General features: G+C 47.0%; 1 protein-coding gene across 2 annotated transcripts in view; it reads right to left on the bottom strand.

Moving 5' to 3' along the window:
* The window catches only part of ZBTB16 (zinc finger and BTB domain containing 16), a 173,304-nt gene that overhangs the window by 35,570 nt on the left and 113,498 nt on the right, over window positions 1-24,236 (bottom strand). The window contains exon 3 of one of the 2 annotated variants that reach the window (XM_049778676.1): window positions 19,846-19,932. The exons of the other annotated variant lie outside the window; for it this stretch is intronic. Within the exon in view, the coding sequence (XP_049634633.1) occupies window positions 19,846-19,932 (87 nt within the window). The remainder of the gene's footprint in view (window positions 1-19,845; window positions 19,933-24,236) is intronic. 2 annotated transcript variants of the gene reach the window in all.

Raw genomic sequence — 24,236 nt, forward strand, 5'->3', positions numbered from 1 at the left:
TTTTTCTCTTTTGGTCTTAGAGCCATATTCAGCAGTGTTCAGGGTTTAACTCCTGGCTCTGCACTCACGAGATCATTCCTAGTGTGCTTGGCAGACCATATGGGATGCTGGGGATCGAACCTGGGTCTGCCTTGTACAAAGTGTATGTCCTACCCACTGTACTACTGCTCTGGCCCTGGAAATAAGACATCAAAAGGATCAAGGGACTGCTCCAGTCTTGGGGTAAATAACTAACAGTACTGGGATTTGAATTTTCTTTATATCGTGACTGTAATAAATACGCTTTTCCTAAGGACATGCGGCCCCTGACTGTGGAGAACTCACACAGGATACCCGGGGGACTTTTAGGACAGAATCAGGGCTTCCCAAAGCCTAATCCCCATGGGGTGGGGGTGCTTCTTCTATAGGTGCAGGTGAGGGAAAAGAGTCATGGAGACAGCTGAAGCTTGCAGGGCAGAGGCAAGCTGACATGGAGACTTCCCGCTTGAACCTCCCCTTCCTCCGGCACCACCCCCTTCCTGCTTGGGGGCAGAGTCACCACCCCAAAGCAGAGAAGGGTGCTCCTGAGGGAGGCAGTGGCCTTGCAAGAAATGATTGTTCCAGTGTCAACAACCTGCTGCTTCCCAGAGCCTGGGGGTCAGAGGCCAGGACACAGCACAAAGGCCTTCCGAGGCGAATGGTCCGGATCGGGCCTCCAGTGGGGTGGGGTGGGAGTGTCTGGATCCAGCACTGGGGTCTTCTCTCCTTCCGCCTTCCACAAAACCCTGACACCACCTGCCTACCAAGCAGGAGCCCCAGAAAGACAGGGGATTAGGGAGAGGCCCCACGCAGGGCACAGTGGGAGAGGTCACTCTGCCAGGTTGGATAACCCAGTCCCCAGGGCCACCCCCTCCCAAATGAAGGGACCAGGATGGGAAGTAAATGCAGTCTGTGCCTTCCTCTCAGCCTTCCTGGTCATGGGCCCCAGCAGGGTGGTACCTTAGATTCTGTTCCTTAGTGGGCTGTCAGTCTAAGGCAATACCAATTTCATAACCTGAGCTGTCAATGGATCTTGAAACCCCCCAGGCTGGGGTTAATGCTCCAATCACATTTGAGAAATGAGGAAAAGAATGGCAGACTGGAACTATCTCTCCTGTCTTAATTTTTCTCCATGCCAGAGGTGAGGGCACCAGGATGGTCCTGCCTATCTACCACTTCTTCCCAGTCAAATCCTACTCACTACTGCAAGATCAGTTTCAGGATCTCCAATCTCTGCCCACCATGTGCCAACCTCTCTGTCAGTACCAAATAGAAAGGACCAGCCTCACTTCTCATTGCTTCCCTACCAACCAATAGACGACTGGTTCATGGATCATTGTGGCTGGATGGGCAAGAGGAATGTTCTCCAGGGTGTCTAACAGTGGAAATTAGGTTAGGACTGGGTGGGAGGCAGTGCTGAGGGCATGGTCTGAGGTGCCTTGGAATCAAGGGTGCCCTGTAATCAAACCTCAGGTCTCAAGGTCACCATGACAGGCTCCAACTCCGAGCTTTCCATCTAATAAAGATGTTCCTTTTTCCCTCCTAGATCATTCTGGTCCCATCTCCCCCATCGGAATAAACTGAAACAGTCCAGCAGTCTGAGAATCCCAGGATAGAGTGCCTTATCCAAGATTCACAGCCTTCAGGCAAAGAGCCAAAAATATAAATTCAAGGACCTGAGCAATAGTACAATAGGCAGGGTGCTTACCTTGCACACAGTTAAGGTGCTTGCCTTGCTACCGTACCCCTACCCTCAGTATCTCATCTGTTCCCGTGGCCATCAGGATTGATCCTTAAATACATAGCCAGGAGTTAGCCCTGACCCCCACCTGGGTTTGGCCCAAAACAAAACAAAATATTAATTTCTCCAAGAATTTTATTTTCATTTGAGGGGTTAGGAGGAAGGGTTGGGCCACACCTGGTAGTGCTTTGGGACTTGGGGCTCCTCCTGGTTTTATGCTCAGCAGTTGTTCCTAGAAGTGCTTGAGGGAACCTGTGGTGCCAGGATCAAACCAGAGTTGGCTTCTTCAAGGGCATAAATTCCACTTTCAACCAAGAAGCTCCCTTTACTGTGGTAAAATACACAGGAAGTATTTATGGAGTGACTATAAATTCTAACATAGGACAAGGGTCCAGAGACCCAACATCTACTTACTTCAAATATCTAACTCATTATCTCAAATGGTAATTAAAATACCAAACTCCATTTCTAACTCACTTAACTCTATTATCTAACTCAGTACTTTACTTCCAGAGTAGCAAGATGGCCAACCACTTTGGGCAGGAGATATCCATGAAGAAAAAGCCCTTCCCACTGGTCATGTGGGGAGGAAACGAGAGGACAGACTAGAGCTGCTTGAGCTGCTACATTAAGACAAGCAGCTTAAACCACTTCTACTCTGCAGACCAGAGTCATCGAGAAGAGTGGCCAGAGAGCTGAGCTGGGCAAGGGTTCGCCTCTTGGTCTGCAGAAGGGCCCATTCCTACCTTCATGTCCTTACCTGGAACAATCCCACTGTGGAGCTCCACCCTTAGGACCTCACAACACCTGCCCCCCCCCATTCCCTACCACACCTGTAAGACAGTCAAGCCTAAACAAACAACACAGCTTGTGGTGAGTGGGACATGAGGAGGCAGAAAGGGGGGAGAAAGAGAAAGAGAGAGAGCACTTTAGGCAGTGGCCAGGGCGCGGGTCTGGCCTTGCATGCATGAGGCTCAGGGTTTAATCCTCAGGGCTGCATAACTAGGCCTAAGCTGCAAACAACCCACCAGACCCACTAACCTTCCCGAAGAGTGTTCTTTAGGTCCAAGGAGCACTCTTGTTCCTCACCCAAGACACACTGGAATATAGGAGCTGGAGGAGAGTTTAGAAGAAAGCCACAGGGATGCACAGGAAGTCAGAAGCTTGGCAGACACCCACTGGAAGAGTTAGCAAGAGGAAAGGCTGAGACTGGCTGTAAAGCACTTTCTGGGCCATGTTGTAAGTCTGTTCTCCTTTATCCTACCTAGAATTTCTCTCAGTCCTGGTGATTTGTGCATATTTCCTGGGTAACTTTAAAAAAGTATTGATATGAGTCCCCCCACTGAAGAGTCTAAATCAACTGACTGTTGGTGTAGGAGCCCATATGTGTGTGTGTGTGTGTGTGTGTGTGTGTGTGTCTGTGTGTAAATGCTCCCCCAAATGGTTTTAATGTGTAGCTGGGGTAAGACAATGAGATTTCTGGAAAGATACATGTGGGAGCAGCAACATCTGGTGCATGTTTTCAATGCCAGAGCCGTACTTATGTAGGACACAGTGCAGGAGGCCAAGTACCAAAACCCAAAACCTGGGCTGGATTCTCCCGCCTGGCAGTCGCCCCTCTTGGCACCTCTGTTGGAAAGGAGGGAGGGATATCCAGGTATAGGGCCCTGCATGGCGACCTCCTCAAGTTAAAATGGTAACCTGCCACACAGAGCTGGACCCTGAAAAGGGAATTCCATGGGCAGGATGCATGGGGTTCCGGCCACCAAGGAAAGGACTTCCCGCAGATGAACTGGAGACAGCATGGAGACCACCCTGCACGTGTATTTCTTGACATAGCATCATTCTTTCTTTCAGAAATGTATGCACTCTCCTCCCACACAATGGTTAGCTTTCTGAAGGCAAGATGGCATCCAATATGTCCATTCTATAACATTGTACAAAGATGGGTGGGCAAAGCACAGAGGGTTGTTCAGGGTAGTCTGAGGCAGACAGGCATCTGCCCTGACCTTGCTCAGCACCCCCTTGTGCAGCTCGTGTTTGGATCCCATGGACAGAATGCCAAGGAGGCAGCATGCATCAGAAGGTTGCCAAGCCAGGAAACAGTTACTTTCCGAGGATGGCAGAACACTGGGGGTTCTAGGGAATGGGAAAAATGATAGCACTTCCCTGGTCCTCACCCACGTGTGTCCTGAATCTGCTAAGTGACCTAGCATCTTTGGAACTATAGACCCTCTCCAAAGCTTAGGGTCACTCACTAACAGAGCCCGGTGCAATTTCTAGTTGCTTTGTTCTAGTGTTTACATATGTCCAAATCGGAAATCTGAGTCAGTCTCTCCATATGGACCACAATACAATCAAAGGTGGGGGTACGTCCCCATGAGACAGACCCTCACCTGACCTATAGGAGCACAGATGGGATGCGGAAATCAGGAAGCATTCCAGAACAGATTCAAGCCTGACAGGTCAATCAATGATCATGATAGCGCCCTCTAACCAGCTCCCTGCAGACGGGGGGTGTGGGGGTGTGGCTCTCCCAACCTTTGGTAACTAGAAAAACACTGATGCACCTTCATTTGTCAAAGTCCTCAACTTGTATTTCCCAGAGGAGTGAAGTCAGAGAGACTCCTGGGGCCCAAGGGGCAGCTTTCGGATGCAGTGTCTCCCCTTTCCAATTCCTGTAACTAAAATGAATATGGAAAAGATAATTACCTCTAAAACATACTTAATACTTGAACACATTATCTCTACCTGCAGAAAAAGAATGTTATCTGATGGGATCTTCCCCATAAGCTTAATCAAATTGCTATCTTAAAACTCTCTGGAGTCCTGTGAAACAGTAATAGAAAATCCGAGGCAGAGGCTGGAAGCATTTTATATTTGTTTGGTGCAGGGGAATGTGTAGCCCATCTGACAATGGGCACTTAGCGGCTAAGTCATTTCCAATCTGAAATGGATCTTCTCCGAATAGGGGCTGCAAACATTTCCTCGGACCCGAACCTATAATCCCTCCCTTTTGGGAACTTCTAATCTAATACCCAGAGAGGAAAATTCTACCAAGAAAAGCCTTTTTCCTCCAGTTCCTCCCATCTCTACCCCAAACACCTGTTTGGGGCCTAGTTCCTGTAGAAAAATCTCCCCTCCTTATGCCTGGAATTCTTAACATATGGACATGATTAACTTACTACTTAGCTCTGGGTTTTAACTTGGCAAATAAATCGATGCCTGTATTTCCCTTGGTCAGTCCAATACTCCTCCCCCCCGGGTACTTTGTTAAGTTGGATGCGAAGGTATATCACCTGCTGAAATCCTGCCTAGGGCCAGCGGGTGTTTGTACAGTCAGTCTCCACTAAAGAAAAGAGCCTTTGAGGAAGATCAAATGGGGGACTGAAAATTCCCTCAGCATCTCAAGCTTCTTGCCTGAGATGGCCAAAAACAGAAATACTGCTCAGTAGCCTCCCAGACAAGTGGATCCTTGTGGCAAAATTGGGCAGGTACAAGGGGATATTATGCAGATATAATGTGGTATTATGCAGCCTATCTATTAGCCATCTGGGCTGCAATCTACCAAAGATTCTTGGGGCTTGGTATGTCAAGATACACCCACCTGGACACAAGGGGCAAAGAGGGTGCTCCAATGCACCAGTCCCACAGGAATAGATGAATACAGTTGGGAAGACTCCTTGGAAACAGCTATATGCGTCACCAAGATGCACTTGATTTGAGGATGAGTTCTGGGATTTTTATTAAGTCCCCCTATGCAGGACATGTGCCCTGTGTGAGCCTTCTTGTTAAAAAGCACCTGTTTATGTCCCCATCCCTCCATGTGGCATGAGGGACACCTCCCAGGCAAGGCCAGGGCAGGCCTCTTTCCTGTAGACCCACACAGAAGGCCACTCCCCAACATCTCCCAACTTGGCTGATGTCAGAATCACTCCTTATGCTGAGGGACCAGATCTCATTCCTTCCTCCAGGCTACCCATTCGGAAATGAAAGAAGTGGAAAGGAAAGGAGATATCTCTGAGTATTCCTATTCCTTGCTGCCTTCAATAGCTGCAACGATTCAGAAGGGACCACTGGCCTGCATCACTCATTAGAATACAAACTGAACATCTCAATCACTCCATAATGCAGTCAAGGGAGCAGGGGAGGCTGGGTGGAGTCTAACAGAAGTATGGATATACCTAGAAGTTGTTTACTGAGTGATAAAAATTCACAAACCATAAAATAAAGCCACTGGAAATACACAGCTCCGAGTTTTTTAATGTGCTCGCAAAGCTGTACTCCCCTTGACCACCATGATCTAATCCAGAACATTTTCACTGCCTCTAAAAGCATCTTCATTCCCATTAGAAATCACTCCCCTCAGCCTCCTGCAACCCCACTTGCCTGCTGTTTCTGTGGTTTGCAGCTCTTGAGCATCTTGCAGAGGGAACAGTACAGACAACAACAATCTCTGACTGGCCTCTTTCACCCTGGTTTGGCTTCAACACACTGCAGCCTTTTGACAGCTGAATCATATTCCATTGTTTCCCCCACATCAGCTTTTACGTTTACTAACCCATCAGCTGGTGGGCATTTGGGAGTTCCTAATTTTTTTTTACTAAGTGGATAATGCTGCAATAAACATTCCCATACATGTTTCCACATGGATGTACATATGTTTTTTCGTTCTCTTGGGTTGGAGATTGGCTTTTAAAAATCAATCTTTCTTAGAAGTCATCACTCTCCCTCAAAACAAAAGAATACAAGGTTTTAAAAGAAGGGCTAGAAGAGCTGAGGCTATTGAATACTTAGGTTCGAGATAACTGACAGTTGTCTGTCCCGATAGATTTGTAATAGCTGAAAATTCACCTCACTCCTCTACTTTATTTATCTTAGAGCCACACCCAGCACTGCTCAGAGGCCATGTGGAGCTGAGGATCAAACTCAGGGTCTCACACACAGTAGGCAAAAACTCTACCACTTGAACTCTATCCCTGGCCCATGAACATGTATTCTTTTTCAGTAGGTCCTTCCTTGGCTTCTCTACTCTGAGGTTCCACAGCGCCCCATTATTACCTGTCCCCAAATCTCACCAGCCCCATTTCCTCTCAAAGCAGAAATCTATGCTGCAGAATCTAAAATATTTACGTTGCCTTTCTAAATATTTGCATTATTTAGCCTCCAGTCCATGAAATATTTACCTGGTTTCTCTCACTCATGCAACCCCCCCCATATCTGCATTATTTACAATACAGAGTTTCACGTCGATGTGCTTATTATTTCCCCAATTCCCCTATGTTGTCAGGTATAAGCAGAGGTGAGAGTCGTCTTATCCTTATCCAGGCTCTGGGATATAGCAGAACAGGCTACAAGTGAAGTCTCCGGGGGTCCAAGGGAGAATTTTAAGGGGGATCAGTTTTCATGCCAAACTCAGAGCCCAGTTACTGTTGACCCAAGTTTTTTCATGAAAAGCAGCTTCCTCTTTATCTTGGGCCTTCCACCTTGGCTGTGATGTCAGCCATCACTCCTGCTCCCCACATCCTATGTCCTTGGTGTCCAGGGGTGAGCAAATGAAGACTGAGCCATCACGGGCCCAGTACCAGATGCTGGTCATGGAAACTGGTGTTCTGCCAGTGTCACTGGGAAATAGTCTTTGGCTCTCACTGGACTCACAAAGTCACACCTGTCCCCTTGGCTTTTTCTTTCTTTCTCCAGGGGAAGTCTGAGGCACAGAAAGAATTTTCTATTACATATGAGGCCACCCTCATTCTAAAACATATAAGAGCAACTACCACAACTGGGGAGATGGGGAAAAAGAGCTGCAGTGAATCCTGTGCAGGCAGAGGAAACCCCCAAGTTTGCACCCCAGCTCTGCCTCACCAGGCCTGGGGACCAAATCTTCAGCTCTGCGCTGCAGGTACAGCATTGCCAGAAATTCTCTCTTGGGAGCCCCCAAAAACAAAGAATACATGTCCATCAGTAGCAATTGTTGTTATTGTTTTTTTGGGTCACATCTGGTGATGCTCAGGAAATACTCCTGACTCTATACTCAGGAATCATTCCTGATAATGTTCAGGGACCCTATGGGCTGATGGGGCTCAAACCAAAATCAGCAGTGTGCAAGGGAGTGCTCCACCTGCTGTATTCGTGCTCTGGTCCTCAGTAGCAATTACTACATAACAAAAATTTGAAGCCATCTTCCTCATTATTATTCAGAGAGAGCAGGAAGTCAATGCGTCTTTGCCCTGTAGTCTCATTTCCTAATAACAATCCCTATTTAGAGCTGAGGCCTAGTAGGGTCTAGGGGGACCTGGCTTCTGTGTCTTATAGTAAAAGGTCTCTGCACTTGGGCCTGCTTTCTCTAGCCAGCTTCAAGTACTGAGTACAAAGACATTAGGGCCTGCTCCCTGTCAGCTCTGTAATTAACAGATTCCTTACCTTTGGGCATTGAGCTTGTTCTCAATGTGCGGTAATTACATATAAGGTTGCCATTAGCATCCCTGGGAGAAGTGAAAAGATTGATCTTAGAGACTCAAGGGTTTCAGGGTGTCTTTGTTGTCCCAGGAAGGCCAGCCCTGACAGACACACTCTGACAGGGCAGACAGCCCCATTCAAGACTTTTCTACAGTTAACTCAGTTGGCTCACAGCAAATGCCAACAGTAGGAACTCTGCTTTCTCACTTCCTGTGGTCTGAGTCAGTCACGGTTTTCTTGTCCTCTTCCTCCTCCTCCTTCACCTCTTCCTCCCTCCACCCCCCTCTGGTACCTCTACTTACCCTGCTTCTGTTTTGAATCTCTAAAATGATGTGACAAGTTAATGATGGTACAATTATCTAAATGTTTAACAGACATGTTATCTAAGTGAGTCGGATTGAGATTCTATCCCGCTGACAATAAACATCAATGGTGGAGCAGAAAGCGATAGGCAAATTATAGCAAACCCTGCAATTTCAATGCTATTAAATTTGGAGGAATAACAGCCTTGAGGCCTGTAAACTCTGAATAAAATGGGCCCTTGTGTTTGTCCAACTATTAAATCAAAATGCTACCAACATCCTAGAAAAAAAAGAGCGATTTATGACTTTTTAAGTTTCAGTTACACATGGGCTTTTATTAAGTCCTTTCCTCTATGGGCAGTCGTAGTGCTACCCGGGCAAAGGGAGAGCAGTGGGAGCTGGAAAGTGGAGCTGGAAGGAGAAGAGCAGAAGACGAAAGCCACAGATAGGGGCCCCACACTGAGAAGAAGTGTTCAAAGAAGTACAGAAAGGACCAAGGTTACCTTTAAAACATCATCATTCACCCAAGTACTAAATAAATCCCCAATCATTCCAATTGAATGTCTCTGAGAAGCAAGTGCTAAGGTTCCACCTGGAAGACGAACTTATCCTCCATGAGAAATGGTACCTAGGCCTCTCCCAACACTGGGAAAGCAGCTCTCCATGACGGTATATGATAAGAGAGTATATGACTCCATCTGCTGGTTTCATCCAGTGTCCAATCACCACAGATGATGGTGAGAGAGATACTTGAGAGAGGTAGAGAAGCAAAGCCAATTGGTCTGTATCATAGAATAAACCCATGACAGAGTTGGTCCCTCTTACTTCCACCCCCTACCACTGTAACACTATCTCTTAGTGGGGAGCATAGGTCACTATTACTGTCAGGAGGATCTATAGGTTGGATCAGGTCCTAATGTGCAGACCTAAGTCCATCACCTATGTTTAGCACCAAGTGGTTGACCAGATGTCTCCTGAATGAATAAGCTTCAGCCTCTTATGTGAACCTTCTGCTGGTCTCATTTCCTTCCCTACACTCTCCCCCAGCCAGCCAAATACTACAATACCTTTAAAGAGATATCCCAAGCAGCCATGTATCCAAAGATGGAGGTGGTTAGACTACGTGTAACTCCACAATGAGGATTTGTCCTAGTCCCACATCTAGAACTCTGGACTTTGTGGATTGATGATAACATGTATATTGGTTCCTGCACAGCCATGGCTGCTGCTGGAGGAAGAGGCAGTAAATGGAAGGTACAAGGTATAAGGAGAAACCCTTCAACTTTCAAGTTTTTCTGCAGGTCAGAAACTGCTTTGGGACTGAAGAAACAGGACATGATTGAAGAAGGCACTCGCCTTGCAGCCAACCAGGTTTAATCTCTAGCACCAATGATGCTAAACCAATGATCAAAATGATCCCATGATCCAAGCATGGTCAGCTACAGTCCTGGAGGCCCCCAGCACTGCCAGGGTGGCCCAACACCAGCCAAGAACCACAAGGAGGGGTGTCCTGGGTCTTCTAAACAACAGTTGGGAGTTTCCCCCAATAAAATCCATTGCTATTAAAAGGCCAGAGATATAGTGCATTGGCTAGGGCTTCTTGCTTTATACATAACCAACCTAAATTTGGTCCCCAGCATAGCATAAGCCAGCCCAGCCTCAACACCAGCAGCAAAACAATCCATGAGCAGAGTCAGAACTAAGTCCTGGGCACTGCTGAGTGTAGTCCTCAAACCAAAATGTGGTATGGGGAACACCTTTAAAAAGTTTATTTTTGTCTATTCCTGTTTTTGTTTCATTTTTGAAAAACAACAGGTAGCCTCAAGAAGGTGGCAAAGGAGCCTTAGTAATGGCTAGAGAAGGTTGGCTTATCTGGGCCAGCAGTGCCAAGCAGCATGAGCTTGGAAAATAACACTGTATTAGACATCAAACATGCCTGTATAGCAGCAGCATAAAACAAGGCTGAGTGAATTTGTGCTGGATCTGACTGTACAAACAGCAGCTGACTGGCCCCCGCCAGGACCCCATAATGCTCTACGGCCACTCCTGACTCGAGTGTTCTCAGGTTCAATTCCTTGGCACATCACATGAAACGCTATACAGGTCACCCCTGATATTTATAAAAGTCAAAGGCTGTTCTGTTTTCCACAGCCAGGCGGGGGTTCACATCAGCCTGCAAGGAATCCACGTGTAGACCCACTGGCTCCTGCCTAGGTCCCCTTGGATCCTCTACCCAAGCCTAATCTGTTCTTTTGCTCCCCGTGTCTGATTTAGGTCAGTGAAGTTGTTTCAGTCAGTACCTTCTCTGCAGGCACGAAGCTATCCAGGGGAGGAAGGACCCAGCGCCATCACTGGTTGGCAGGAGAGTGGCTGGAGGCTCATGCCCAGAATTTCCCTGAAGCCTGCCAGAGGCAGAATAGGGTGCAGAGAGGCAGTGATCCCAAAGAAATTCAGGTTCCTCTTACCACCATCTCCCTCTGCCCAGTCTGAGCCATTCACTTCAGCAGGTTCCCCCAAAGAACTGGCTAACTCCCTGAGACACAATGACCATCCCTTTTCTGAAATCTTGTTAAGGGCTCGAGCATGAGAAAAGGTCCCGTGTAGGCAGAGTCCTCACTATGCTCAGTGTGTCTGTCTGATTCCTAAGAATGAGTTGAGGGATACACACTCAACCTATGTATGCATGCATTTTTGAGTTTGCAGTCATGGGCGTGCATGTATGTATGTATGTATATAAGGAGCATATGTGTGTACAAGCTTGTGTCTGTAGACACATGAGTGTGAGCACATGCGTGTCTATGTTTCCATGTGCTTGAGAATGTGCATCTATGGACAAGTATATGAGCATGCATTGAGTGCATGTTTAGTATACTTGTATGAGTACTTGTATGTGTATCTGAATTTGTGTATGAACACATGTGTTTTGAGTTTTGCTTATGTTTATGAGCACATGTCTGCGTGTATGTCTGCATGTCTCCTTATGTGTCCTCTTACCGTTCCAACAGGGTAAACCCCAGCACACTCATACTGCAAATCAGAGCACCTCAAAGCTAAGCTCGCTCCCAGAAGAACCTATTACAACCCTGCCCTTAACCACTCCCTCTGGAATGTGGGACCCCCTGGCCCTCTCAGGCCCCTGACTTGAGAACCAGCATCACAACACCTGCCTTGGTTGAGTCACTTCCTCTGTGATGCAGAAACGTGGAAACGAATGTAGCAGTCTGTATCCAGGCCAGAAAAAGCAAGTCCTTATTTTGTCAGCAGACAGCACTGGGTTGAAAGTAAGAACTCGTGGGTTCTAATTTTTGTCTGGCTTGTTTGTTCCTAACTGAACTGACCCCTTTTCGCTCATACAGGCTTCAAATTCTGCTTCCCCTGGGGCTCTCTAGGCAGGGTCACCCCCTGGTTCTGGGTCTACACAGGCATTTCCATGCCCAGAAACCCTTCTCAGGGGGGAGTAGAGACCATACTTAAATCTAGCACTGTGTTGTTACCTTTTGAATCCTGCTGGATCTCAGTTTTCTGAGCAAAGATAGGAAGCGAAATTTCCTTCCCTCAGCAAGGCAGGGACCCAGCATTATGTATGAGGGTCACAACACATCCCACATACAGTGGGCACTGAGAAGCTTGAAGAGCATGGGAAGGACAAATGAAGCCAAATACTAAAGAAGAAGAAAAAAAAGATAATTTACCTGGTAGAGTTGGGAGGCTCTTAGGCGCCAGAGGAGAACACATGATGGCTCAGTGGCACGTCTATTCATCCAGGTCCACCTTGGGGGACAGGAGACTGGGATATCCAGTCCCTGAGAAGAGCATACACAGCCTCCCATAGTGCTCCACGCTTCCAGAGCCTTCCACTGAAAAAGCCCTAAGGCCTTTTCAAAGAGGCATCTTAGTACAATCTCAGCACTGTGGCTAGTCCAGCCCAGGCTGATGGGGTACCTGCTTTCTTACTAGGGGACACTGGTCACTCAGTCTACTCTGTGAGCAGAGAATTATAGAGAAGCCAAGAAAGAGAACATCCCTCCGAGTTCTCTGACAACACTCAGTGGGCCCAGTGACACTGCACTTCCACTTAAGCCAGGAAGCTGTCACTGGTCTAGCATCACTTCTCCCCTGAAATATGAGGGAGGCAAGGCCAGTGCCCTGATCCTCCCCATAGGCCCATGCAGTCAGCTGTGTGGGGGACCACAGATAAAGGCCCCTGGGAGAACCGTCTCCACTGACCTTCTTACTTCCAAAGACAGAGACCAAGATGTGACGATGGTAAGCACCAGCCTGAGATATAAAGGGACTGGCATCTGGATTCTGATGCCAGACCCCAAGGTCTGGGTCCTGTATGTACCAACACCTTGAATTTGATGCTTGACATCAAGATCCTGGAGGCAGTAAAAAGGATGTGAGGCCCAGATGAGGACCCAACATCCTAGTGAGTTAAGTCCTCAGATATCATCCTCTTCCCTCTCAGCACTGCCTTCCGCCAGGTTCACCACTCTCCTCCATATTTCTCCAGTAGTTCCTAGTAGACCTAGTAGTTCCAGTAGACTTGCGCCATTCCCAGTTGCCCTGGACCCCCCCCCTCAAGTGGGTGCATGACCCTGTACTGAATAAATTACTAGAGTAGATACATGAATTAGAAGACTCGATGGTTCCTACAGGCGATCTCTAGGCCACCTCTAGGATGAGATCCCTTCTTCTCTCCAGGGCACTCTAAAGATGTTCCGAACCCCCTCAGCCTCAGTCTGCTGCCTAGGTAGCCCTCTTGCCCTCTAATTAACACCACCCAACTCCCATCTGTTGCCCTAGGCCGGTTCAAATCCCAAATGGGACCATACAGTGGCCTGAACAACATTATGATTTGTAAAACCCACTCCTAATTAGTTTGACTTTGAATAAAGAGGGTAATTATTTTTAAATTTATTAACTGCTGCCTGGCCGGAGAAGTTTCCAGATCAAATGACATGGAGAAGCTATTTCTGTGCAGTGATGCAGCAATTTATATTACTGATCGGTCATTAAAACCTCTGGCACAAAACCACTTGTGTTTCCTGAGCCAAGATAGTGTCCGTGTGTCAAATTTCAAACCCAGAGTATAAATTAAGCTATTAATGGTATTTATCAGTTTATCTGGACTCAAAGAATGACTTCCTATTCTAAGACATTCCCAATATAGAACCCAAGCAGTATGCTGGGCATACATGTGAGTGTATCCGTGCGTATGTGTGTACTTGTGCTTTCTCACTTTTTATTTCACTCCAGAGGGGGGAAGTGGTAATGTGTAAATGAAGTACAAGCAACTCAGGGAGATGTATAGCTGTTAATTTCGCTGCCTGCAACCCAAACATTTGGAAGCAGCCGTGTTTTGCAATATGTATTTGTCATAATATAAAAGGTGTAAAGTGATCTCTGTTTATCTCCTCAAAGTCTTCGCTGTACCCAAACAGAAAATTTAAGTGTGACAACAGCGTGGAGATGAGCCCAGCCCAGTCACCACAGCCTAGTGACAGAATGACAGCCTGGACCCATCTACTTCTGAGTGTGTGAACACGGACAAGAGAAGGAGATGTCACATGGGCCAGGACAGATGTTGAAAGGGGGAGGCATGAAGACACCATTTATCTGAGCTGAAATGAAACAGGAATTACTTTATACAAAATTCCCTCTTTAAGGGGCTGGAGCAACAGCACAGCTTTAAGGTGTTTGCCTTGTAGCTGGCGGATCTAGGAACGATCTTGGTTCAATCCCCCGGCGTCCCATATAGTCCTCTGAGCCAGAAGCGATTTCTGAGTGCATAGGCAGGAGTAATCCCTGAGCATCACAGGGTATGGACCAAAAAAAAAAATCTCTCTTTAAAATGGCACACCTCTACTGCTATGCTCACGTGGGCTCTGTTAATGCCCAAAAGGCAACCTTGAGCATGGACTTCCCAGCTTCATCAGTTTCTTTCTGGCAGTGTATCCTAGCCCAGGAAGAAGTGAGTGTTTGGTTGAGGATAATTCCTAATTATCATAATTCCTAGGGTCACAGGGATCCTCAAAAGCTTTTGCCAAAACCAAGGCCAGGAGCTAAAGTATTCCTGAACAAGTTCTCCCTAAAACCATCCATCCATATGCCCACAGATAACCAAGCTAGCAGGTAGGTATCTGGTAAGAAGCAGAGTAAATAAACACCAAAGGTGGAGTTGGTCAATTCCAGCAGAAGGATTCTGTTCCTCTATTATACTATCTATTAAATGGATATAATAGACAAACGCATTTTCCAACTGAAGTTTGGGAAATACAAGTAGCATTTACATCACTGCAACTATGCCCAAAAATCTCTAGATCTTTCTACTAGGGCTTCCTTTCTGGCCTTCAAGGTCCCTGTCTCCAGCCTCAGCATGGCTTCTCCTGTTCAAAGAGTTAAGCATAACTTTCAGGAATCCTTCTGCTAAAACACAACAGCATCCTTCTCTCCATTTAAGGCTAGAGGTTCTGGAGGGGCTATCAGAGTCCCAGGTGCGAAGCAACCCAGCAGACTCTGTCATGTGTGATGAGAGTGAGCTCAATGCCAGCCCCCTACTCCATCCCCTGGGAAAAGAATTCTGTGGCATCTTCCCTTGCCTGAGCCGAGGCTTTGGGGGCAGCACATGATAGTAGCATATGGTTATGAGGCATGGAGGATGGTGCAAAGCACTGACCAGATGGAGAGTGGGTCTTGCCAGAGCATCTAATACTGTCATTCCTAATCTATATTCATTTCCTTCCTTTCACTCCCCTTCTCAAGCTTTCAATATTCAATCCAGAGATGAAGGGGTCAGGAGGCAAGCTCAATGGGCTGGGCCACCAGCTCTAAGAAGTATCTGCTCTGGAACCTTTCAAGGGGGAAAGACAACCAATAAGCCAAGATTAGTGGCTTACGAGATAGTCAGGTCAGAACCTCATTCTAGATGGTGAATTCAGACCCAGGACTTTCCAATTATGGATGCAATAACGTTCCCTCTTCTGTGTTTTTTATAATATTTGATTTGTTGGGGGACACACATCTGGCAGTGCTTAGGAACTACTCCTACCTTAGTGGCTCAGAGTCGCTCACAGTGGTGCTGAAGATTGAACCTGCATAGTAAAGCCCCATAGTAAAGCACTATGTCCCTGGTCCTGAAGTTCCCTTTTCTGAACAGTTGTCAATGACTCAAACTCTATGATACTTGTTCTAAAATATCTGTCTCTTGACTTTAAGACCCTAGAGTCTGGGGCTAGCGTGACAGCACAGCAGGAAGGATGTTTATATGCATTGCAAGCAGCAAACCCAGTTTCAATCCCGGGCATTTCATATGGTCGTCTGTGCCTGCCAAAAGCAATTTCTGAGCACAAAGCCAGGAGTTAATCCCTAAACCAAATGTGTCCGAAAACAAAAAATAAACAACAACTAAAGACCCAGAGTCTGATTGAAATGCAATTAAGGCCTCTGACTTGAACTTATGAAAATGGCTAAAATGGCAACTTTGACGGTACATATATTTCACCACAATTTAAAAAAATGTGATACATCCAAAGCCAGCAAACTGTACCAGGGGAGTTGGATGGCATCCCTGAATGGAGATGGCTGAAGAAAGAGATGGTATCTGTGGAGCAATGTCCCATCCCACAGGCTCAAGCACACAGAACATGCTGGATTTCCTGGTGAACAGCCCCTGCTCTGCTCTCCCTGTAGCACTCCTCACTTCGCCAGGCCTGGCTGAGAAAGGCTCTTGGTCTGTGCTGTGCCCACTGATGTAGATGGAGCCTTAGCTGCTCTGCAGGTTGGCTCACCACTGACTCCTCAGCCCACCCTTAGCCCTCCCTTTTCAAGGTAACCACTCTGGCATCCTATGCAAGTTCCCGACCCAAACACTTCTCTATAGCCAGAGGAAGCCAATTGGAATAAGATCTCATCTAGAAAGTTCTTTCCACTGTCACAGGCCAATGCATCAATGAAGCAAAGACTATGATAGCAGCACTGGGAGGTATGTTTTCCATGCGGAAGAGGCAGATTACGTTAACGGAAAGAAAGAACAGTGATAAAAAAAAAAAAAACACTGAGAGAGCAAAAGTAACTGAGCTCTCTTAAGGCTTCAGCACTGTGTGTGAAGCCCTGCTGGCTTGTCCACAAAGACGCTGCCATCAAGTCCTCCTTCCTTACCTATATTTGTCAAGCCTGCTTGAGAAGGGGAAGCCCAGGAACCTGGGACAGCTCCAACCAACCATATACAGCAGATGTGACCCCCGTCTCTTTCCAGCCTTTTCTTCTAAGAGGGGTAGCTATTCTAGATGTACTCCACTGTCAGGTAAGGGGGCCAAGGCCACAGTGGTGGAGACTCACAGAGTCACAGAGGAGCCAAGTCAACCAGTAGAACCAGCTGAGATAACGTGACTTTGTTCTCACCTCTTGCCACAGTGGTTCATTATACAATGACTACTAGCTGCAACACTCCCACATCCAATGACAACACAGCAGTGATCTTTTATACACATGAATCAAACTACACCATTCTCCTATTCAAAACCCCTAATTAATGGTTTTACCCCTAGCATACAAATGTGTGTGTACTCAGATTTTGTCTTTTCTGTTTTGGGGGTGAGTGGGTACACCTGGAGATACTCAGGGCCTACTCCTGGTTCTGTACTTGGGGACCACTCCCGGTGGGGCTCAAGGAGCCCTATGTGGTGTCATGAATATAAAGCCTTACCTGCAGTTATCTCTCCAGCCTGGGAGACTGGGTTTTCTGAGGCATAAGCCACATACCATAGAGAACACAACCTGTGATTTTTTTTTTAATAATTTTTAGGAGCTGGAGAGAAAGCAGAGTGGTGGGAAGTTAGCCTTGCATGAGGTTGAACCGGAAGGGACCTGGTTCAATTCCTGGCTTCCCATATAATCCCCCAGCCTGTCAGGGGTGATTTCTGAGTGCAGAGCCAGGAGTGACTCCTGAGTGCCACTGGGTATGGCCCAAGAACCAATCAATCAATAAAATAAAATAAAAGTTAAAAAATAATTTTTAGGGGCCAGAGAGATAGCATGAAGGTAGGGCATATGCCTTGCATGTGGAAGAATGGTGGTTCAAATCCCGGCATCCCATATGGTCCCCCGAGCCTGCCAGGAGCGATTTCTGAGCATAGAGCCAGAAGTAACCCCTGAGTGCTGCCAGGTGTGACCCTCCAAAAACCAATTTTTATAGTTAGAGTGGTGAAAATGTCCCAATTTTAGCACCTTTGAGCACTGACTCCATCCAACTCTCCCAGCCACTAGCACCTAGTAATTTGCCTTCTGTAGGCTGTTCCCTACAGGTGCCACGTACATATGAAAACATGTGGAAGATGCCACCTGGGTTTTATCACTGAAAATTTTTAAAGATTCATCTGTGTTGGGACTTCTGAACATCATTCCTTTTTATAGCTGAAATAGTCCATTGGAATAGAGGAAACTAAGTTATGTTTCTCCACTCATCAAAGGTGAATACTGAGTTAACCCTAACCATTGGGCACATCAGCTACCGCTATGAACACTCATGCCTGTGTTCTGTGGAGATGTTTTCTTTTCTCCTGATATGTAAATATGTGTCATCTGGTAACTCCATGCTTAACCTATTGAAGTTCTTCCACATTGTTTCCAAAGTGGCTGTACCATTTTACATTCTGTAAGGCATGTAGGAGAGTTCCACATCCTCAAAAACACATCTTATGCCCACTTTTATTTTAACTTTTATTTTGATCATATTGGCTTACATACCTTTCACAGAATTTTTTGGTCCAGCTTGAATTTGAGCTACTGGTGTTTTATGTAATTGAAAGTCTTTTGAAAATATGATATAGCTACATGCCTCAGATGTACGATTTGCAGATATTGTGCACTTGCCCCTGCCCCCTTCAATGGTCTATTAGAACCTGATGAATAAAAAGCAAAGATCCTCTGGGGCTGGAGTTGTAGTACAGTGAATACATCTGCCTTGCACATGGCTGATCGCTATGAGTGATCCCTAAGTGCAGAGTGAGAAGTAGGCCCAGGGCACCACCAGCTATAATCCCCACTTCTTCCCCCCCATAAAAAGCAAATCTCCTCCTTGCTAGGGTTTGAAAAACATACCTGACTTCTCTCCCTTTTCTAGAAGCATGCTGACTTGCAGAAATCTAGGACCACAACTCCACTGCTGCTTCTCAACCTATCCAATTCAACCCAATCTGGATATACTTCTAAGTGCTCTGAGCCTCTCAGCCAGAATGTCCTCCCCCAAAACCTACTCCCCTCATGTCAGGGCTCTTCTCAGACATCCCATTTCTAAGAAAGTCACCCCTGACTGCTCTATCTAAAAATACCACCTTTGACTCTCCTTGTATTGCACCACTCCAGCACTAAAGTGTTTCACACTTGTTTGCCTGTATGTCTACCTTTCATGGGGTAGGGACACCATCTATTTCACATGTCACTGCTTCTTGAGTGCCTGATGTTGAACACCTCGTAAGAATTCCAAATATATGTTTTAAGTATAATCTCCTCCTAAGGAAGAAGGGCCATGAGAGCCAAAATGTGCCCTCAGGTACTTGACACCAAGTATCTTCTTCAATCCCCACAATCCCATGTTGAGGTAGTGCTACCACCCCAAGCCCTTTCTCACAGGCAGAAGCCTTGATGGAGAATTTACCATGTCTGTGGCTTCACCAACAGAAGAGGCAAATCAAAAAGACACCCAGGTAGAGAAGGCAAGAGACCTTCATTCTTACTTCCCCTTCAGAATTCCTGTCCTTCCCCTTCTCTGGGCCTCATTATCTTTCATCTGTGACACTGAGTAGTTTCTTCCTCCCAAAGCAGCAGGACTCAGGAGCTTGGGATGCTGCTGAGAGTGTCCAAGCCACAGGAGGCACTGTCATGAGGATGAAGATGAGGATGACCTTGCCTCCAAAGAGAGGGAACACTGATGCTTTGAAATTGAAAAAGGACATGGGTGTAGGCTACACCATTTGAGTCTTTTAAGACACAGGCTCAGCTAGCCCTGAAGCAGGCCTGGCCACTGAGGTCACAGAGTTAGCCAGATGTGTGCTGGAATTCCCGACCTTCTGTCCTGACATCTGGGACTCTCTAAAGCCCCCAAAGAAGAGTGTTCCAGAGTTTCTGGGAACTCAGAGGCCTCATGGCCTATTACAGTCCTGTTCTTGGCCCCGTTCTTAGGGGCAAAGTCACCCATAAACTCTTACCCGCTCATGGGAGTGGGGTACCTGTGTTCCCACCAGAGTATCTACCGATCCATGCAGCTGAAATCAGGGAGCAACCACCCATAAGCCATCACAGTGACTATATCACCTGCCAACTCACCTGTGTGGGCGTGTCTGTGTGTCTCCAGCGCATCCTCCTTGGAAAACTGGGCACCACACTGATCGCAGACAAAGGCTTTGGCCCCCGCTGAAAGAAAGGGGTGCAGTTACCACCACAGTTATGGTCCCAGTCAGTGGGGGGTGGGGTCTCTGAGCTAAATTTAAGCAGGTGGACACTGGGGCAGGGTTACACACTCGACGATCAGGGTCCTGCACTAAGCCCACTCTCTCTCTTTCTCTCACTCTCTCACTTTCTCTCTCTCTCTTGTTTGGTTTTTGGGCCACACTCAGTGACACTCACTTGGGGGACCATATTGGATGCCGGGAATCAAACCCAGGTCTGTCCTGGGTCAGCTGTGTGCAAGGCAATCACCTACCACTGAGCAATTGCTCTAGCTCCATAGGCCCAACTTCTCTACAGTGGCCTCAGATCTGCTCCACAGGTCCACCCAAGTCTGTCCAAGGGAGAAGAGGAAGCCAGGTCAAATGTAGATGGGGTTAGAGGAAACACCCCCAAGAATAGGGGTCCTGAGGGCCAGGAAGAGCAATGGGAAGGACAAAATATGACTCAGAGGGGACTGAGCCCTGTGTCAGACAGAACTTAAAACAGCAAGACTAAGCTGACAGCACTGAAGAGACAGGAGAACTCAATGGTGTTCTCCTCAAGTGTCCATGGCCATTGTGTGTTCAACACCAACCCTCTGTTCCCCAGTCCAACCTCCTTCTCACTCAACCCATGACAATCTCCAGTGATTCCTGCACTTTCAGGACAGAGTCCTAGTCCTCACAATGACTCAGGAAGAATTTCTGGGGTCTTATCACCCCCCTGTAATATAATCCTCCCCCATACCACGGAATCTTGGTCCATTTGGAGGAGCCATGTCCTTCCTCACTGCCATGCTTGGGGAATCCTGTGCTCTCCTGTCTGGGATGATCACATTCTCTGCAAGAGAAACCCTCCTGGTGCACCTCCTCTCTACATGTCCCTCCTCTCTTGACGGGGTCTGGGGCTCCCTCCCACCACACAGAATTTCCTCAAGGACAAACTGCCTGCATAAGTAGCAACCACCCCTATTCTTCCTGCATAGCTGACTCAGTCCAAGAGAGACCCATGATTCTTTCCTGCAGAGATTGTGTAGCACCCAAAATCCACTCTGAGCTAATCAGACCAACTTCTGCAGAGGTCTCAACTGCTTTAAAGAGGGCTTTTTCCTCCTGTCCAGAGGGCTAAAGTTTCTCTTTATGCAGGGAGACAGCAGGGGACACTGAGGTGCATCCTTGTGTGTGCTTGACCCTGGCTCCATCCCTGGAACCCTAAGGAAAGCTGACACCCTCTGCTCAACAGCATCAAGTGTAGGCCGAGGCTCCAAGCACCACCAACTAAAAAAGCTTCTTCCATCAGTCACAGGATGCGTGAGTTTTCCTCCCAAAGATCTTTCAGATGTTTCTCTTCATCATTACTCCCACCTCACCCAAGCCTTTGTGGGGTATGTCCAGAACACTGGGAGAATTATGATGGTGCTGTCACAGCTACAGCCTAACCCTGACCCACCCAAGAGGCAGGAGCCTCAAAGCTTCTCACACCTTCTTGCTTAAGCAGCTACCATAATTTGCTATGCATAGACTCAGAAATTCTTCCACTCAGCTCCAAGCACATCTTCTCATCCCAGTCCTGAGCCAGGTGGCCATCCTCGCCAAGAACTGTGGGCTCCACTAGGCCCCCTGAGGCTCTATGACTGAGATATGCAGGCACTCTTCCTGTCAAATTCCAGGCCCTCTTGTTGTCATGGTTTGAGTATGGCTGCCCCCATCTGCCTCTACACTTCTGGTGTGTCAGTGCTACAGCTTAACACTTCTGTGTTTTCATTTGGTCTCAAAGTCTTACAACATTGGGAAGAACTGCTTCTTTCACTTACTTATAGCCCTTGCTGCTGTTTCCAAACTGAGATCTCCGCTGCCAGGACTATACCATATTCAGGTATGAGGCTATGAGGCTAAGTTTCTCAAGAGAGAACTACATGGGCCAGAGTTCTGGTGGGTTTCATGTGAGAACAGAGACCTGTTCATAGTCTCTCTGCCTGCAGCCTCCTGAGGGCTCCATATTCAAAGATGCCTCATAGACATGAAGATTAGTGTCTGGATTTCCTTCCCCAACTCAAAAAAATAAAAGGAGACAGAAACTTCTGATTTTCTAGTTTCATACATAATATATTTTGGGGGGATACATCTGGTGGTATGAAGGGGTGTATTTTCAGCAATGCTGAGTTATCAAGTGGTCTTGGGGATCAAATAGTACTCCTGCATGTCAAGCAAAACCTCATCCCCTTGAGCTATCCCCAATCCCACAATATTTATTTTGTGTAAAATTTATTTAGAAAAATGCTCCACTGCTCTTTTACCATATATATAGCATTAGGGATCGAAGAATCACACATAAAAGGCAAGTGTCTACCAATGAGCTACATTCCACTCCCTGGTTCCACTATTTATTTTTTTGGTAAAGATTTAAGATGCTGAGCCTTAGAATGTTAACATAAAGCTCAGGAGCAAAATTTAGAGAACAAGGTGTACCAGGTATGACTTAAAAAAACACCAAAGAACAGTCCTGTCTAGGGAAGAGCTGAAAGCTCAAGAACATTAGTCTTCTAAAAAAAAAAAGTAATTTGACTGAAGTTACCAGGTCAAGCAGGGTCTACCATCTAGTAGATATTAATCAAATAATTAACCCAAAAAGGTCCTCAATTACTTTACTGAAGATTTTAAAGTTAAACACTGATATGGGGCTAGAGAGTTAGTACAGTGGGTAGGCGCTTGCCTCTCATGTGGCCAATCCAGGTTCAATCCCCGACACCATATATGGTTCCACCAAGCTCACCAGGAGTGATCCTTGAGCATAGAGTCTAGAGAAGTCTGGAACCAGCCAATGTGGTCCCAAACTCCCCAAAAGTACACACACACACACACATACACACACACACACACACACACACAGTCAGTCAGTCAGTCAGTCAGTCAGTCAGTCAGTCAGTCAGTCAGTCGGAAGTGAATCCTGGCTGGAGGCATGGAGAAAGCTGTTATGTCCCTTTAGGCACAAGTGGCAAGGGTGAAGTTTCCTCAAGGCGACTCTGCATTGGTTTCTTTCTAAAGCTTTGAAGAAAGAGCAGAGAAACTTGGTCACAGTGTGGTGACAAAGTGTGCTCCAACTTGAGGCCACATTCCCTCCACTTGAAAATGCAGCACAGACTTCACAAAGAGCAGAGCAGGCAGGAGGAAAAAGATGGGGGTGGATGAAGCGGGATTCCCACACTGCCTGCTGCTCCCCCCAGTTCCCTAATCATTAGCCAGCAATGATCTGCTGCAGATCTGTAAGGGATCTGATTGTAATTGTATTTCTTTCTGCTTTCAGAGCTCCTGAGCAGAAAGAAGAAGGGGGGTCCTAGGGAGGGAGCAGGGAAGGCCTGCACGGAGGGAAAGCCTCCCCCCTTCAGTTGAAACTCAGCAGCAGCTTCAAAAGGATATAGCAGAAACATTCTGGGCCATCAATGCAGTGGAGGGTCCTGGAATCTTCATGACTGAGAAGCCCAGTGAGAGAGAAAAGAGACAGGTGGAAAGAAAGAATTCTGCTGTTGGGCAAGTACAGAGGAAGACAAACAGATGAACACACATGAACTCCGCAAAGCATCCTGGTTCCCCAAAACCCACCTGTCTGAAGTTCCCAAACTGAGCTGAATACATAAACCATAAACTGTTATCATTCCTACACAAGCACAAGATACCACGAATGGGGCTTACCTCTCCATCCCTCCCTCTCTAGTTCCCCTTTGCTCCCCAGACTCACCCCAATACCCAACAGAGATGGGGGAGCCTGACAGCAGAACCAGAGAGCTGCAGGGCAAAGGAACAGGAATAGAGGCAAGATATCCCACACATACCTCCCCCTGCCCCACGGAGCCAAGTGCCTTTAAATTGTCTCTGTAATGGCTGGCTCAGAGGCAGAAATATTTGGCAGGCCCGAAATTAAAAGTGATAAATTTCCTCTCCAAGCTCTGATCGATAATAGAGGCCTCATCTGTTAATCAATAAGACAGTCTCTGCCTGTTTACTGTGCATATGCTGTCCGCTGCTGCCTTCGCTATGATGTCAGGCTTGCATTCAAAGTAACTCAAGTGTGCAAGAACCACATGGCCGCTCCCAGAATGCTCTGTGATGACATCATGTGGGCCCAAATCTATTTCTAAAGCATCGAGTGAGGGGGTCAGTGGGTGGGTGGGAGGGAGGGAGGCTATTGCAGGGCACAGCTCAGGGATGCTCCTGCCTAGCTACGGCCTTCTTGCCCATAGGGCATGTTTTTCTAGATGTCCCTTAAGTACATGCCAAGAGGTAGATTATAGC

This window comes from Suncus etruscus, chromosome 8 (genome assembly GCF_024139225.1).
Source record: "Suncus etruscus isolate mSunEtr1 chromosome 8, mSunEtr1.pri.cur, whole genome shotgun sequence".
NCBI classification, from domain to species: domain Eukaryota; kingdom Metazoa; phylum Chordata; class Mammalia; order Eulipotyphla; family Soricidae; genus Suncus; species Suncus etruscus.